At 32.2% G+C, this 17,987-nt stretch overlaps 2 protein-coding genes across 2 annotated transcripts; both read right to left on the bottom strand.

Annotated features, from left to right (window-relative positions):
• Positions 1 to 4,516: 4,516 nt before the first annotated feature.
• Positions 4,517 to 14,534, bottom strand: LOC108722001 (sodium- and chloride-dependent GABA transporter 1). The gene is given in 12 exon segments (XM_018446882.1): positions 4,517 to 4,861; positions 5,017 to 5,187; positions 5,591 to 5,794; positions 5,906 to 6,058; positions 6,982 to 7,198; positions 7,601 to 7,719; positions 7,721 to 7,901; positions 8,674 to 8,803; positions 9,038 to 9,166; positions 9,511 to 9,645; positions 10,284 to 10,589; positions 14,196 to 14,534. Coding segments are annotated over 11 exon segments (1,878 nt in total). The 5' UTR covers positions 10,585 to 10,589; positions 14,196 to 14,534; the 3' UTR covers positions 4,517 to 4,723.
• A 938-nt stretch (positions 14,535 to 15,472) lies between these two features.
• On the bottom strand, positions 15,473 to 17,718 carry LOC108721998 (uncharacterized). Its single transcript, XM_018446878.1, has 5 exons — positions 17,332 to 17,718; positions 17,171 to 17,266; positions 16,507 to 16,760; positions 16,147 to 16,396; positions 15,473 to 15,760 (listed from the first exon to the last, which is right to left on the bottom strand). Exons 1-5 carry the CDS (start codon positions 17,575 to 17,577, stop codon positions 15,665 to 15,667), a joined length of 942 nt encoding a protein of 313 aa, XP_018302380.1. The 5' UTR covers positions 17,578 to 17,718; the 3' UTR covers positions 15,473 to 15,664.
• Positions 17,719 to 17,987: the final 269 nt, after the last annotated feature.

Here is a 17,987-nt window from a genome sequence, read left to right as displayed (position 1 = left end):
TTTGCTCAGAAAACCTGTACTCGCGTATATTTACATGTGTCAAATCGAAACAACAGAAGAAAAAAATGAGATAAAGAGGTTCAACCTTTCCGCAATGTTATTTATTCTAATAAAATATATTTTACGCGCAGCTCGCACAGTTACGAGGCGTTTCATAAGAAGATTTTAACGGTGACGCCCATCTACGTAAAAGGAAATGTCGGCGACCTGAGTAATAGGTGGGTCCTATAGAGAGGATGTTAGTATCCTGATAATAGTCCTCACCGCAAAATAAAAGACCACGTAACGATCGGGTTTAGTGTGGTAAACGGGGAGACATACAGGACCTTTCGCATTTCCGTCGCCCTGTCGTTGCTTTCCGTCGTAAAACACGACGCGGAATGATACGTCGTTTCACAAAATGAGAAAAAATCTAGCTTAAAACGTGCGTAGCGCGGGGAAATATGAAACCCAATCGTTGCGAGTGCGAAAGACGGTTCACGTTTCCGTCATGACATATCCGTCCGCGCTTCGTCAGCGCTTAATTAGTAATTAAAATACTCTTGTCACTGTTAATTGAAATGCACTGTTATCGTCATATTCTGTGTGAAGAGCTTTGAACCGAATGTATTTTTCGACAGTTTCTTTTACGAGCTTTCGGTAGAAACGAATTTTTGTTTGATAAAAGATAATTAATATTTTAAAAAAGAAGTCCGACAATTCTATATCTATTTAACGTACTTATTTTAACATTCTGTTATTATAGTAAACTGTGCACTCGTTATAATGACTGTTTTGCGAGACAAAATATTACAAATTACTCATTCATTACAAATACAATCTCTGTCATCGTAAAATTTTACGTTCATATTCGTTAATCATGAATCATCTATGAGGTATTGTATACGCAATTCTATTGACATTCAAAATATTGGTGATAATGGTTAATTGACATTTCTAATCTGCTTTTATCATTCGTTTGAAATAATTATTAAACAATAGATGAATGCGTTACGAAAGCAAATATCCACAAATGGTGTAAACAGTGACAATATATGACAATGGTAATAGATATTGGATCAATAGAGTGGGAAGTCTTATTTACTGCTGTGGGTACGTTACTGGAAACCATCACGATAATTAGGCGTTAATGTTTATTTAAGTACATATATCAATACAATTTTGCCGAAAACGTATACATAATGTCACAAATATGTGAAACATTTAATGCGTCAATTCAATACACATTCGCAAATGACGCGTTGTTTTTACCGTTTTTACTGCGCTCAGAAAGTAAATCTGAACATATTTCGGCTCTCGAGTACGTGTACAACATTATGTGACTCGAATTACACACTCGGATTATATCTGATTTACTAAAAATATATTTAAAAATTCTTACACACCTCACGAAAGATTCTCACTCTCTTTTACTTTCTTACATTTCTTTAGGAAACGTAGGAAAAGTGTGGCTCTCAAGATACAAAGTACACCGTAAACCCATGCCGCAGTCGATAAATCTCACAAATGTATCCAGAAAGGAATTTGAAAATTGTCGAAAATTCCAAAATAAATCCGAAAATAGCAATTAACAGTTCTGCATAGAATGTTGCAATTAAAAAGATGTTATAGAAAAATTTAGGATAATTTAAGATACTATTCCCACAAAAATTTCATGATATCATATCAAGATATATACATTCCAAGTCGAGTATTTATTTTTTTAAATGCTACAACAAATTTAGACCTTAACAAAAATCTTTTTACATTTAGCGAAATTTTATATTTTCCATAAACTTTGGTAGAAATTTGAATATAGAGCACGCGAATAATTTGGAAATATTTCGCGAAAAGCGTATCCAAACGGGCACAAAATAAAATTCCTTCATAATTCTAATTATTTGTACCAACAAACAATATAAATGATATGCAAAAAAATCCTTTCATGCATCGCACGACGAAAAATTAAAGATTTAATCGAAATTTGCGACAAAATTTCAATGAAAAAAAAAAGCAGGTTCCCCCTTCGTCGTATTTAATTTCCATTCACAAGAACAATACTGTTTGGGTTCAAGTTTTTTTGATTTTCAAACGGTAATACACATTATTATACACTGTATAAAATATGCATACAATGTATATGTGTATATAGAAATATAATTTGTGTAACAGATTTAATTCCTTGTACGAATTCTTCTATCAGCGAACACCGATTCGTAGAGCCATTATCAAATTATCCGTGCGGTTGCAAATCCATTCGATAATAACGCATGTCTAGACATTGCCGTGTAAGTAATTGCGAAAATTTATGTTTAACCTGGTCGTGCTTGCGCACGTAACATTGAATACATTTACAGAATACAGTTACACACGGAAAATACGTTATTATGCTATCACGCGATGAACAAATGTTTGCGACGTTACACAATCGCAGTGTTGCTCGCGTAATAGGTGTGAAAGAATTTTTTTATGTTCGCGTGTCATTGAATAATTTGTTGATTAATGATCAAATAGTCGGGATTCGCGCCCGGCATGTGCAACTATTTGATTCTAATACGATTATTCGGAAACATTCGTGTTTCAAATTAGTAAAATACACATCGCAATTACCAATCTATCAATCGCTAAATGAAATTACAAATTAATAATGCTAGAGATACACGTTGTTCAACGCAGATCCAACTGGCTTATAATATCGTTCGGTTCTTAACTTACTATTGGAAGTTTGCAACAGTACGGTACTAAAATAGAAACGAATATCGCATTAAGCTATCAGCCATTTCTTAGTATTATACAACGTCAACAATTGCAACACTTCGACGAATAGCATTTGCGATTATAAATACTTTACGGACTAAATAAGAGAAAATATTTCCAATTAATTAGGCCGGTTGAAAAAAGCACTTCCTCCGTGTAATATTATTGCTTTTATATTTCGAGCAAATAAGACATTTTTTAAACAAAATGATTTTTACATTTAGAAAATAAGATAAATATTTAAAGTAGTAGAAAGTCATGAGTGATGATTTTGTTACTAATAATACGACAAAATATAATTTTTATATACTATTTTTTGCAAGAAGGTATATTTTAATATTTGAATCAAATTAAAATTGCAACTTCGATCTAAAAAATAAAATAAAATATCATGGGATAAAATTTTCAATTTCTTCTGAATAATTATATGCGTCTTTCGTTTAAATTTAACTTTAATTTTGCAAAATACTGCTAGAAGTGTCTCAGACACTAATTATTTGATTGTAATTGATCGCAAATATTAATTGCAAATACAAACGTAATTAATTGCATTATTCCTATTTAAATTTAAACAATAATTGCCATAAAGTTATAGAAATACATTACCGGCGTTACATATTTAAAAAAATGTACATATTAAATTTCAAGTAAAAAAACTCGGAAATTTTCTTCAACCTTACATCGCATCAAAAACATAATATTACAATGTATGTTTTATAAAGATTGTAACGTGAAAAAAATCTAAAATTTGTGCCGTCGAAGTTAAATGCAGTATAAACTGCTAGAACTTTGTGATAGAAATATTCTGTATCCTGCTACAGTCCAGTTGATTATTGCGACTGGTTGGAATCGAAAATGTCTCTTCTTGGTGAACGCATTTGGTCGTCTCAATTTTTATACGAACGTTAAAAGTTATACTTTTACTTGTACTTCAGATATTTAATATATTTCGTAACTGTGCCAGTATTCTTATTCTATATACGCTATGTTCCTATTTTATTTCATGTAGCTGCAGTAAACATCTTAATGCGCTCAACAGGAAGAGTTTTCAACTATATAAACACTTACCAGTGCATTGCTTTGATCAAAACATAAATTTCTATTCGCCTTAACCAGGCTATGGTTCAACGAGAACTTTCTATTTCCTTAAACCAGCCGAATTATCAACCAAACGATTTCTCTCTCCGTTAAAAATTTATATACTTATCGCGATATGATCGCGATATAAAAATATACTTCTTTCAAATTGCCCGTAAATAGCTATCTGAATACTTGCGCGGTGTATACTATTATTACTTCTAAGTATTCCTTCCCGTCCCGTTTCCAATACTTATTATACCCTTTATTGAGTATTTTATCAGCTTGGTCAACACGTACGAGTCATCTATAATTGCGATCGCCAAATAATTTTCTTTTCGATTAAAATTCTCTATCTTAAAACATTAACAGCTGGCATAATTTATATATCAACAAAGACTTTAAATAATCAAATTTTGAACATGTCTTACAAAACAATATATCCTTATCTTCTTTTTAAAACATTAATCCGTTATTAAATTTAATTTATGATACTATACAATTATCACATACATGTATTACAAATAATTTCTCTTGAAGAAAATTTTTTCGAAAATTGTTTCTTCAAAAAATAATTTTAATATTATTAAAATAATATTATTATAATGTTAAATGTTACAATCAACCAGCTATTAAGGAATTAAGGAGAATCTCTGACATCCTTATTAGAAATACATCACTAAAGAAATATATTACTGTCTTATTATTAAATAAATAATAGTATGATTGCTTAACTGAGCATACTACATGAAAATGATTAGTTTGACACGCGTCCATTTTGACACAAATTACTACTGAATGTCCAATCGTGCTGGACCCACTATATATAGATATATATATTTATCTTACTATAAATATTACTTTTACGATAAGTGTAACCTAACAAGTTAGAAGTAACCGCTAACGCTAATCATGTTTGACTCAGGAAACTGTTATTTTTCGTAATTAAGCCTGCGCTGCTCTCTGACATAGGTATCACGGCTGACTTTTCTCGTTTCGGTAATTTTGCATGCGATTTTATGTTCGGTTGTAGACCTTTCAGGACGTTCTGAAAAAAAAGTCGTAATTATATATTACATCTACAATTCAAATGAAGCCCGCAGCACGATTATGGCTATTACGTGAGATGTATACGATAATAACGCGAGGTAGCTTTTTCATATGCATTATGCATGATTTGCACGCGAATAATTTCAAATTTACCTCTTTAAATGATCCTGGCGTACTTATTATGTAATACAATGCATATCCCGGTATCCAAATCATAGATGAAAGACTCAAACATACACCAACTATTTCTGCCCATGTAGGATATTCGTAGTTGCTGCCATATTTCAATGGTTTATATTGCACGATTTGGAATACGAAGATAAACTGGAAAAGTAAAAAAAGAAATTTTTAATTTTGCTGTAAGTAACATGTTTTACATGCTTTTACATAATGATTTCCATGAATTACACTGTAAAAATGATATGTAAAATTGTATAATTAATATATGTAAAAATTATACATTATAATGGAAATATATAAAATTATGCGCTTTACAAAAATTAATATTTTCATCTCTAATAAAGAAGAATAATTTTATTTAAAAGTTGTAATGGTTACGTATATGTAAATATACATCTTTAATATAGTGAATTTGAAAATACTCACTACAATTGTTGTAATTTCACATGTAATTTTTTTACAGTGTAGACCGCGATCAATTCTCTTTGAAGAAAGTAATAATCTTTATCTGCTGTAAGATATAATTATGTGCAAATGTTATACTTACGAGCATAATCACCGGCGCGAGTACAACCCAGCATATAGACCAGAATTTATTTAATCGAATACCCATCATCTGATGTATGCAGTCACAGAACTTCTGTGCTCCGAAAATCCATGATATTGAGATTGTTTGGAAGAAACAAACCCACAGAATAGACATTCCGCTCGCGGAGTAGAAGTCCATCAATTGAAAAATGTAAATTCCCCCCTGAAACAGACGTAACATTTTAATTTTCTTTTTTTGATAAATTGCTCCTGAAACTTCCAATTGTTCCTCTCGTATTACATATCGAATAGAAATGTGTTTTTAGATACTAACATTCGTAATCATCGGAATTCCCAGAGCGAACATTATCAGGCAGATAGCGATGGTGAATTTGATTCTGTGTGGGCGAAGTGTATCCGGCCAGTAGTCAACCATACCAGTTATGAAAGATTCCACGATGCAAAATTCACTGTCGATACCGAGTATCTGCGTGAAAAACGGAATAATTCATATACCTATAATTCAATATTTAAATAATGACAAATGGAACAATTTTATTTCCTCCATATGCTTAGCCATTGCTCTAAAATCTAAATGCAAATTTAACATGATACGCATTACAATATTATACATTAACATTGATATTTAATAATCCATTAGCTAGTAATATATTTTCTATTATCTACACCAGATCTGTCCAAAACTGAGTTTGCGAATTCAATATCTCTATCATCGTCTTGTTGAGCGAGAAGATAAAAAAAATAGACGCTAAAGCAGCCAATCATTGGGCAGAGCTTTTCGTTTTTTCTTTACTCGCTCAATGAGATGATGGAGAGAAACAAGCGTTTAACTTGCGAGTTAAGTTTGGCCATGCTCTACATGATCAATCTTTATTATTAATCCATCGTGTGTAAAATGATCATATTACAATTTGAGTTATGAAATCAGATAGCAAATTAACATTCTTACAAAAAGAAATTGAACAAAATGATTCGGATAATTATTATATTAATTGATTTTGTAAATTGTAAAATTGTCTATAAAAAATAAAATATAAACGTTACTGCTATATTTGCTTATGCTGATACAACTTTTTGTATAAGTTGGCTAATATTATTACACTGCTCAGAATTTAATTCACTGGATCAAAATTTAAATTTACTACTAAATAATTTGTTTTGAAAGAAGAAAATTTTTTTTAAGCCTCTTAGTTAACTTATTTTAGCTTTGCATAAATCGTTTCTATAGATATTTGACAATTTTTTAAGTAAAAAACGATGTTAAATGACGATCTATAGAGAGAAACTTCCTGCCGAGAGCGATAACGTATTCAAACCCTTTTATAGCGATGTACATGAAAAACATAGACGGCGACAACCGATTCCGTCATTGGAATAACAATTTCTTACGAGTAGCATAACGAAGAATATAATGGCCCACAACGAAGCACCGGGTAGCTTCAAAACGACCTCAGGATACGTGAGGAAGACGAGACCAGGTCCGCTCTTGACAACCTCGGACACCTGCGTTTGCTGTTCTTGGGCGATGTGACCCAGTATCGAAAACGTTACGCAACCGGCCAGAAGACATGTCAGGGTGTTGACTACGCAAGTAATTATTGCGTCTCTGCAAGACAAAACTCCCTTTTTGAAAGACCCCAGCAGCGACGACATCACGTTTAGTGCGTCGTGGTTAAAGACTAGAGCACCTTAAAGCCATAACTACGATTCTCGAATTTAATTTACGAAATAAGACCAACGAAATCTGAAATGGCTAAAGTAACGATATATATGGATTGTTCGAGCCACTTGGAATTGCGAGATCAAATTAAGTTGGATTACGGAAACGTATGCTCTTATCATCTTTTCTTTTTCTTTTCTTTTTCTTCATATATTGGTGCCTCGAAATTCTGACGAAAAATTGATGAAAATTGATCAGATAAGCAAAATCAATTATCAAAATTTAATGCTATGGAAGCGAGACGTCTTGTCGGTGTCCAGCCAGATCAGATGGAACGTAATCACTTACCTATAACAATTATGATGGAACTTGTTGTATGAGCCCAGAGCGGGCAGGGCACCGGTGCCGATGCTATACGCGAAGAAGATCTGGGTAGCGCCGTCTATCCACGGTCCAGGACTGAGCATAAAGAATGAAAAGCACCACGTACGGGAACAAGGCTGAAAACCAGATGATCTTACCGCTCTGATGAAGACCGCGACGGATGATAAAGTAAACGAGCATCCAGCCGATAACCAGGCAGCCTAACAGCTCCCACTGGATCTTGCCGATGCTCTCGATGCCAGACGTGATGCCGAGGACTCGTCGACTGAAAATTCAATGCCATTCTGTTAATTCAATCTTGCTAATAATTAATTCGACGTAATGCCACTATAATTGATATAAAATATCGCAAACATTTTACAAAATGCTTCTAAAAAGAAAAATGACCATAAATATAAATAATATCTAGATTTTAACATAAATAATAGACGTGAACGTAAATATCAGATTGAATTAGCATTATGCATGTTATACGATAGCACTAATAATGTACAAGGGCGAAAATTACATTTTCATGTCGCGATGATTTTTTATTTTGCTTGACTTATTTCGTGAGGGATATCTAATCTGATGATAGCTGCTATATTAAGTTGATTAAATTGCAAAAAATGTGATGCACGTATATATATTGCAAGTATTATTATTATATACCGTCAAAATTATACATTACGTAAACGAATTTATACATGAGGGAACTCTGCTATGACCTGATTTAAGAAAATCAATGTTGCATTTCTTATAGTAATCACGTGAATCCCCTAATAATATTCATATTATATCACAGCCTGATTCACAAGCATATCACAGCCTGACTTACAAAGGAATATACTAAATCTGACGCATATATGTATATGTGTACCATTTCATTAAACTCAAAATTTTCAAAGTTTTCGAGTTTGAAAAGTCCCTTAGTTTGAAGGTTTACTTTAAAAAAAAAAATGAAATAAGATTGAGCGTTTTCTTAATTTTCCATCACATATACAGTATTTTATAAGCGTTTTGTATTTTGTAACATTTTTAAATAATGATTTACTTACTCCCAATACTCTTCTACCGGCGTGGTATGGTGACAGGTATTATTTTCGGCAGAATTTGAACAGTTTATTTTTCCGTACTCACTGCCCTCATGGGTCGCATCATAACAATCATTCGTGTTCCACCAGTTTCCTGAAAATCAAATCACTTATAATTGTCTATGATAAATGAACGGTTAATTATATTATATATCTATTAAATTTATTCAGAGAGCTCTCTTTATAATATCGTATTATATGATATTGTATTATTTACATAAATACGTATTATATAAAAATAAAGTATTCTTAATCAACTTTTTAATTTTTAAGTGACAGTATTACACAAAATATGACACAAGGTATATGTATTATAAATGTTAATTACCACATCCACTCCAAGGTACTTTCGGTAAATTCACAAACATGCTTATTAGATAGAAAAGAGTCCAAGCAATAATTATGCAGTAATATACGTCGAGGAAGAATACAATGGTCATCGTAGCATATCCTACACCTGAAATTCGATAATATATTATGCCTCTCTCTCTCTCTCTTCTTGTTACACTAAAGAAAAAATTTACTAAATCTTAATATACATTTCTTTGAACAAACATTTGCTTCTAGTAAATAAGTTCATATAAATATTTATTCTAATAAACAAATGATATAATAGTTAAATCAAATTAATGGTTTTTGTATCAAATAAGTATATGTTTACATTTATTAACTATTTACTAAAATTTACTCAAACAAATATTTATTAAATTTAGTATTTTTTAAAATGTTAGATATTTATTGTTGACATATTTAGGCTGTACAATTTTTCAATTCCTAAAGATATCAGAAAATAATTATTACCTTGCAGTAGTGGACACAATTGTCCCACTAGCGACATTCCACCAGCTCCAAGATATTGTCCAATAGCGACTTCTTGAAAAAATATAGGGATTCCGCAAAACAGCATTGCAATACCGTAAGTGATCAAGAAAGCGCCTGTTGAAAAATTCCAAAATTCCAAAATTCGTTAAAGAAAAAAAACTATTGATTTTTTCATATAAATGTTAATAATAATTATTTTTATGTCGAAGGAGTATAAACAAACAATCTATCGGTCGCAATCTATTCTTGCTCTTTTTTTTATCTTATTTCATTTTTTTATTACAGGAACGTAAAAGAAACTTAGTAGTAAGATAGTAATTAAAACTCGAGAAGGCCGCGGTTATTAAATTTTAACGCATGCCATTTCCATCATATTAAGGATTGCATGACTTAAACTCTAGAGGAGTAATTATGAATGTCGGACGCCACTGAAATCCGATGCTGTCTCATCCCCGACTATAGTGGCAAATTTAATGCTCTGGAGAAGCTTTTAAATGGAATAACAGAGCTCTATTACGGTTTCTATTAATATCTTACTTTAAAATGATAAAAAATAAAAATTATATAAAACTTTTAACTATCAAAGTATTCTTTATGTTAACTGTATATGTTAGCAAAATAATCTTTTTATTTTGATAAAAATTTTTTTATAATCTGCAATACAATTATAAATTTAAACGACGATTGAAAGTTTTAATGTTTAATGATTTATTTTGTTGATGCGTGACGTAAATTTGGTATAATCTACTTACCACCACCATTTTTATAACATAGATAAGGGAACCGCCAGACATTTCCCAATCCGACGGAAACACTTATGCAAGAAAATAGGAAATCCAATTTATTGTCCCACCCGCCGCGTTCGGCATCCTCCTCTCTATTACCAATCTCGGTCATTTTACCCTGTGGCGAAGACACCGTCATCTTCGGCACAGTACGAGACGGCTCGCGCTTCTTATCCGTCGCCACCGATTTGGCCTTGAATTGTATGAAGGTCTGGTCGGGGTCAACTTGATCCTTCTCCTCGCCCCAGTAATACATTTTCTCCGCCATGGAGTCTGAAACATACCGAAAGTTGACACTGAATAAAAGGAAGCTCTAAGACAGTCCTTGAACGTAATTGGAAAGATGAAACGCAAATTCTTGCGGCCTTCATGCGATCGATTATCATGATTTTGTCCTATAATTTTGTCTTCTAATACAGTTAAGTAATAATTCCCCTAGAAAGGACACGCGATGTCTCACTATAATTTCACAGAATATATGACAAGAAACTTTCATTCTTTTAACATTTTTTGAAAAATTAAAAATAGGTTGAGAAATAAAACATCACGAATATTTATTCTGTGAAAATAGAATTTAATCTTCAAAATCAAATAGTTAATTTAATAATATTATATTTAAACTTTTGTTTCTTTCTTTTGAAGTTAAGTTTCGAAACATTTCCTTCTATTTCTTTAAGCTTCTTTCAGAAAGAAACTTAAAAAAATAGAAGGAAATCCAAATGTTTTTCGAAACTTAATTTTGAAAGAAAGGAACAAAAAGTTTAAATATTCTTAAATTAACTATTTGATTTTCCCTAGTTTTACGTATGCTTTTCAAGAATAAGAGCCCTGCAAACTATTAATATCTTTTTGATTTAACCAATTATGCAAATTTTTTTCAATGCAAATTAATCTGATATTAGCGGTGATTAGATTTCCGAGTAGACAGTGGTATAAATGCACGTTTTCTCCAACATCGACATTTCGCCATGACCTCTATTACATTTGGAGAAAAAAAGCGTTACACTTACAACAGTAAATTTCTCCGCCCACGTTCTGATAAAGCCCAGCACGCAGTTGTATAGTATGCAATTACGAATGTCGTTCGGGGTCGTATTTCGATAAAGCTCAATTCATTTTCATTTATCTCGCCGATTTTCCAATAGGTATGTTTGTAGAGAACATGTGTGTATATGGATATATAATCTCGTTGACCTTTGAATAATATCATGTTAAATGGCACAGCTATATTGAAAATGAATTGCTAATGACATCGCAGATGTTGAACTAACAAACCAAATTTATTTATGTATTCAGCTTTGTATATCATAACTGCTTCCGAACTATTCAAAATAATTTTTTAATATACAAGAGAATATTTCTCATTCAGTTTTTTGAGAATAACAGATATGTCTTGCATTTATCTTTTATTAATTTTTTAAATTCAGAATTATTAATTATTATTAAAATTGTAATATGGATATTTTTCCGATTGTTATGCATATTTTTATATAAAACAATAATTTTCTTTAAAAAAAAAAACGAATTTGAATGTCTCATAAGAAATGATAAAAATAATTAAAGTTGCAGCGTATCGAGCTATTTAGAACAATTTCGAAATTATAGTGCAATTTGAATACTTCTTCCAATTATTGTGCCGATTTTTATAAACGTAAAAAACAGTTTTTTTTTAAAAAAAGATGGATTTTAAACTCACAGAAAAACGTAAAAATAATTAAAGTTCTCCCGTATTTTTTTATATTTATATTCTGTCGCTTGCCATTTTTGCTATATTTTCTTCAAACAATTTAAAATCACATTTTTCCTCGGAGAAAGAATTGTCTTCATACTTTATTAGTTTTTAATATTCAACATATTCGTGATTGATATCGCAATTAAACTTTTTAAACAAATTTACATTGAATTAACCGAAAGATAACTTTCTATCTGTACAACACTGGATATCTTTTAGAATCATTTGTTTTAAGATTAACATCACATTCATTTACGTAATTAAATTTTTTCCTTCTATTATCGATAAGATTAATGTGAAAGAATAATGGAGATAATTATTTAGCCAAGTTTATTTATTCCGGATTGCAGTATTCTGGTATTCTCGGCAGCTTTATATTTTTCGCCAAAATTTTTCGCTTAAATTTTTCGCCTTGCTTTGAATTTCGGTGACCAGTGCGGAACCTATACAACCGGTTTCCTATTCAACGTACCGCGACCATTCGTGCGTATTGTCATAGCTTTACGCATGTTTGCAGTAAATCGCGTGTGTTCGCTCATTCATATTCATCTCCCTCCTCCAGGAATTCTCTCCCTACTTCTTTTACCATTGTAACTCGGCCGATTTAGGATCGGTAATGAAAAGGGTGCACGTGCCAAGTAATGTATACACATGCCTACGTACTTGTGTGCACGTAACGTGCATATGTTTGCGTTCATGTGAGCGAGCGCGCCGTTGGCCGTGCGCGCGCTCCACGCTCATGGATGCTGGACGCAAAATCAATATCAAGTTTACATCGCGTCTATGTACACACGTGGACCGTGAATCTCGTCGTAAAATTCGGACTCGTCGCAACGCTGATACTCAATTGGATTGCAATTGCGTCAGAACGTGATTGCACTAGTACTGGAGAATCAATCAAGAGTATTTTGAATTAAAGGGGCGGGAAGGGGGAGTCACGCAAAAAATGAAATGCGTACGCTGAAAAATAAAAATCCACAGAAAATTTAATAACGAAGCGAAAGATCAATTTTGAAGCGATACGCGTGAATCGAAAATATAAGTGTTTTGTTACGTAATTTATAATACAATAAGCAAAAAATATATGTAAAACATCATTTCATTAATATTATATTGTTATTAAAAACATTGATGTTTCATTAATATAATATAAACGTTTCATTAATATAACATTAAAAACATTGTTTCATTAAAAGAGATATCAAATTCTTTACATATTCTTATAATTATTTGATGAAAGGAATGTTAAAATAATTAATTCTTTTCCCATTTAATACTTTATTTTTATAGCACGTGCTAACAAAGTTATATTTAGCATTGTTTAAGATCGCATTATTTAATTATTTTTTACATTTAAACCAATTTTAATAAATATTTTTAAAGATAAGTCAATAAAGAAATAAATTTAATATAATACAACATTTTTTTATGAAACACGATCATACGTATACAAAGAGCATTAGAAGATAATTACAGCTTAATTAAAAAAAAGATAATTGTCTTCAATAGTGTAACTTAGTTTTCTCTTGTTTAACTATGGTTAAAATATTTGAAAAAATTGCAATTTATAAATTTATTACACGTACATAGTGTAATGCTACGTTCATTCTTGCCATAATTAATAGTCCTTAGATAGGATGACGATGCAGCTGCTGCATCATGCGCTTGACTGCGCAAGGGAAATACTTAATCGTTAAATGAATCGCGTAGGTCGTGTACGAATATAATCCTGATCCATTACACACTTATCGATTATCAGGTGCTTGAATTAGGTTTGTTTAAGGTTTGTTTAGGTTTATTATTAATTACAACGCATTAACAGCATTTATCGATTTCCAAATGCGTAACTTTGTGCAATCTCTTTCCAATATTAATGATATATAATTATTTATTATAGAGTATAATTATTTATTTACTGCTTTATGTAGTTAGTCGTAATTCGCATCTCAGTCGGGATAAAAAAATTTTTGTTTTTTTTAAACTTTATTTTATTTATTCTAAATATAGATATTTTAGATATAGAGGTATTTAGATCATTTAGACAACGAAACAAACGCAAATATTTTAATATCTCAGTCTGCTACATTTGCTAAAAATTGATAAAAATCCTAAATTAATATGATTTTTTCAAACCTTGATCGTCTTACCAAAGAATGTTCACAGAATTCCGATGTAGCAGCCGTGACCGTCGATTTTTTTTGTCTGGTAACAGTCGAAAAATTCAATACTGCGTATAATCACATCGTACAAGGAAGCAGACGTTAGTTACGCCGCGTAGGACCCGTTCACGCCCGATTCTGCTTCGGAAGACCAAATTCTCTCCTGAATCTTTCCAAGATGGTTTTCCCGACCGGAAATCGATCCCACGGTGACTCACAGGTATTCACTTGTCAAGGGTGACGAATCGAAAAGCGCACTTTCGGAATGAACGAGGTTTATTTGATATATGTCGTGTTGACCACGAATATCTGCGACCTACCCCACAAACGTTGTAGTTACAGAATAATGCTCCGGTTCAAGATGGGGAATGTTACCCCTTCCGGACGCATGCGCATTTCTGTGCATCCCCCTAGCCGGCGAAGCAAAGTGACGGAGTCCAGGGGTCTGGCGGAGGCGGCAGGACCTTTTATTCGATAAATAATCAAAGGGACCGAGGAGGGTGGCTCGATGTGTGACTACACTGGGCTTTATAAAGCTTTTTTTAAGATACTACAAGGAGATCGTCGTCGTTTAACTTATTTTTTACACAGCTTAACTCTTTTTTTTCCGATATTTTTCACAATATTTTTTATTACTTTCTACGAAATTAATGAAACGATTAATAAAATATTGTTACTTATCTAAATAAATTTCATGGAAACAAAATAAAATTTTAATATATATATATTTACAAAATTGTTTATAAAATATTTATAAAATATTAAAGAAATAATATATGAAGCCATTTTATTCATTCTAATCAGATATAATGGTGAATATAATATTTTTTTATTTTTTCTCTAATTCTTAGTCCTAACGTTATTAATAAAATAAAAATTGAAATCCCAAATTAATAGGTTATCGATAAAATTATTACAACAAAAATTATATTGAGCGCTTCGGATGATTGATGTATATTACAGTTTATTATAAATTTGTAATATTTATGAGAAGAAGATACATTACAAATATTAGAGAAATTTATGAATAAAGTGTTAAAAATACATTTATTTATAAAAGTTTTATATACATACACATACTGTATTAATATGATTGATAGCATGTGTGCGACCTCATGTAACGTTACGCACATTATTTTTACGTAACCACTATTGTACTTCTTTAATGGTCATTCAACTATCGTTTAATCTCAAAAATTAAGTTTTGGTTTTACATATTATACGTATAAAATATTTCTGTAAAAAATTTTATAAATTTTTTTGGATCATAAATATTAGATAATTAAAAAAACCTTATCAGTATATATAAACGTCGCGGCGCATCGACTCGTTGTTATGTAAATTAAATATTCTCTGCGAAATTGACGCGCCACATTCGAGGATACGTTTTCCCATGAGCATTGCTCAATCAAAGAGCTCTTCGATGACGATCGTTCAGTGAACATTGACAAGTCCCTTCAACATTCATTTGATTGCTCACTGGAATTGCTCGGTATCACGGTGTGACAGCCACGTCGGTTTCGCAATTGCTTAGCCGTGAATTTGTCAGGATCCTGAAAGCCAAATCTGTGTTGCAATCATATTAGGATTTCTTTCGAAATTCTAACGAATTGTTGCAGTCATATCGTATTTGTGTAACACAATTAGGATTTCCTTTAAGGTTTTAATGGAATTTCTAAAAGGTAAGAATTTTTCCCCTTAAAGAGATAACTTCAATCTATACACAACCTACATTAATTTTAGTAAAATAAAATTTTGATTTTATATATAAAATGTTTGTACAAAAATTTTATAAATTCTTTTGGAACACAAATATTAAATAAGTAAAAATCTTATTGATATATATAAATATTTTATCCTTTATTAGAAAATTAAAGGTAACAGGAGGTAATAAAATGAGGCGTAAATCTCTCTCATACATATACACATAAATTGTTACCTGAATGTCATTGGCGCCTGTCACCGTGTGAAAGGATTTCATTGATATTTTTCGCTGCATTTCCTTGAACGAGGAGAAATTTGGCTGCGGCATCCAATTCGTTCCGTAAGAAATCGGATGTATATCCCCGCGCGCCGCGTTGTTTGTATCATTCGACATTTCTGAGCGGCCGTCGTCGCAACCTATACTGTTTTCGCTGTCGTCCAATATCGCGTTTGCTTCAGTAGTTACGAGTATCTCTTCTTGCGTTCTGAGAACAAAAATATGTTTTCATATAACGACATCATTTTCTCGCTTTATTTTCTTCTTCTGCAACGAAAGCTAATGTACGAAAGGAGATAACGTAACACAAATACCAACCCGTCCTCTGGCCATTCCATACATAACCATTTGACCACCGCAAACGCATTCTGGAATTTAGCTAAAGATTCTTTAAGAAAAGTTTCCAAGCGATCTGTAGAGTTTGCGCATCCCAAAGCGGTTATCGCAATCAACATCGCGATAATCCAACTAATAAAACCGGCCGACATCACTGGTGGCTGTACGGATACAGGATAGTATGATGACCAGACATGTTGCCACCAGGGATATGAAATATCTCGATATTCAGATTCCTATATCAATTGTAGAAATTTTTTAAATATTATATATCACATAGAAGGTTTAAATTAATTATTATAATTAGTACAACTGATTATTACAAGCCTATATATAAACTAACTATTATATAATAAATTTAATTAATTACATCTTGTAATTAACTTCTTAATTATCTAATTTTAGGCTTAGTAATTAGTTTATACAGATTTATAATAATCAATTATATTAATTATAATAATTAGTTTAGACTAAAAATCACTCCTACAAAGTACTATAATATTTTATTCTTCATGAAAAGCTGTAGAAAATTATTTCTCTTTTGTACATACATGTCTTATTTTCTCTTACATAAAAGTGGACAATTCAAGCGTTATGAAAGCAATTCCTTTGTTAGTTATGAGAAAAATATAATGAATCCACTCACGTAACTCCAATAATGCCAGACGCTGCAGTAGAGTATCCTTTGGAGGATCAGCCATAGCCATAAAAGAGCATTAACTGCGAGCCAGCTAACTGATACCTTGAAAGACGCACGTGTATACAGAAGGGCATTAGCTAACACGTGAGATGCGGTGATTTTTGTACCTGAAATACTTTATAAATAAATGTCGCGCCTACGATGTTCATGAGCCGCGTGGAGGACGGAGGATTCTTCCAGAGGACGAGTACCACGGCTGTTAGGATTAGGAAGGATGGCAGCGTGTGGATAAAGTCTGGCCCAACTGCAATTTTCGCGTATTCACGGAAAACCTTGTGTCGCAGAAGTAGAATCTCGTGGGGCACGGAGAGCAGGGTCCCTATCTGCGTGTGCAACGCGCTCAGGCAGGACATCACTAACAAGGCTTACGCGTCAGCCTGGCCTTTCGGAATTATCTGTCACCGCGAAGGAAACGAATCGCGGTTATAATAGTTACATCCGGTTACATCGAAACGCCTGACGTGCGCTGAAATGAATCGTGTAGCGCCTATCGTTTGTTCGAAGAAGGAACGAATGACAACGGCGGAAACACTGATAGATTCGCGCACTAATTCCGTTTATCAGCGTATTATGGAAGTGTTGCGGATTATTATGGACACCTATTATAGAACGCGTCGGAATGAATTCCGATTTATTCCATAATAAGTTCACCCTTAATGGATTATGCATATTATATATAGATAGTTTCAAAATAAATTATAGCCCGTATTCAGAACGCGCTTACAACGATGTTAGCGCGCTAATATACTATACTTTACGTTAC

The sequence above is a fragment of the Mycetomoellerius zeteki genome, unplaced genomic scaffold (genome assembly GCF_001594055.1).
Source record: "Mycetomoellerius zeteki isolate Tzet28-1 unplaced genomic scaffold, Tzet1.0 scaffold19, whole genome shotgun sequence".
NCBI lineage: Eukaryota > Metazoa > Arthropoda > Insecta > Hymenoptera > Formicidae > Mycetomoellerius > Mycetomoellerius zeteki.
Note: the sequence above shows the minus strand (reverse complement) of the source record. Positions and strands in the feature narration are given on the sequence as shown.

What these genes read in the sequence shown, in the direction of transcription:
- LOC108721998 (XM_018446878.1), bottom strand. Translation starts at nt 17,577, where the DNA reads ATGTCCTGCCTGAGCGCGTTGCACACGCAGATAGGGACCCTGCTCTCC. An exon ending in ATGGAATGGCCAGAGGACGG is followed by an intron (nt 16,397 to 16,506) that starts GTTGGTATTTGT and finishes TTTTGTTCTCAG; the next exon opens with AACGCAAGAAGAGATACTCG. An exon ending in CAGGCGCCAATGACATTCAG is followed by an intron (nt 15,761 to 16,146) that starts GTAACAATTTAT and finishes TTTGGCTTTCAG; the next exon opens with GATCCTGACAAATTCACGGC.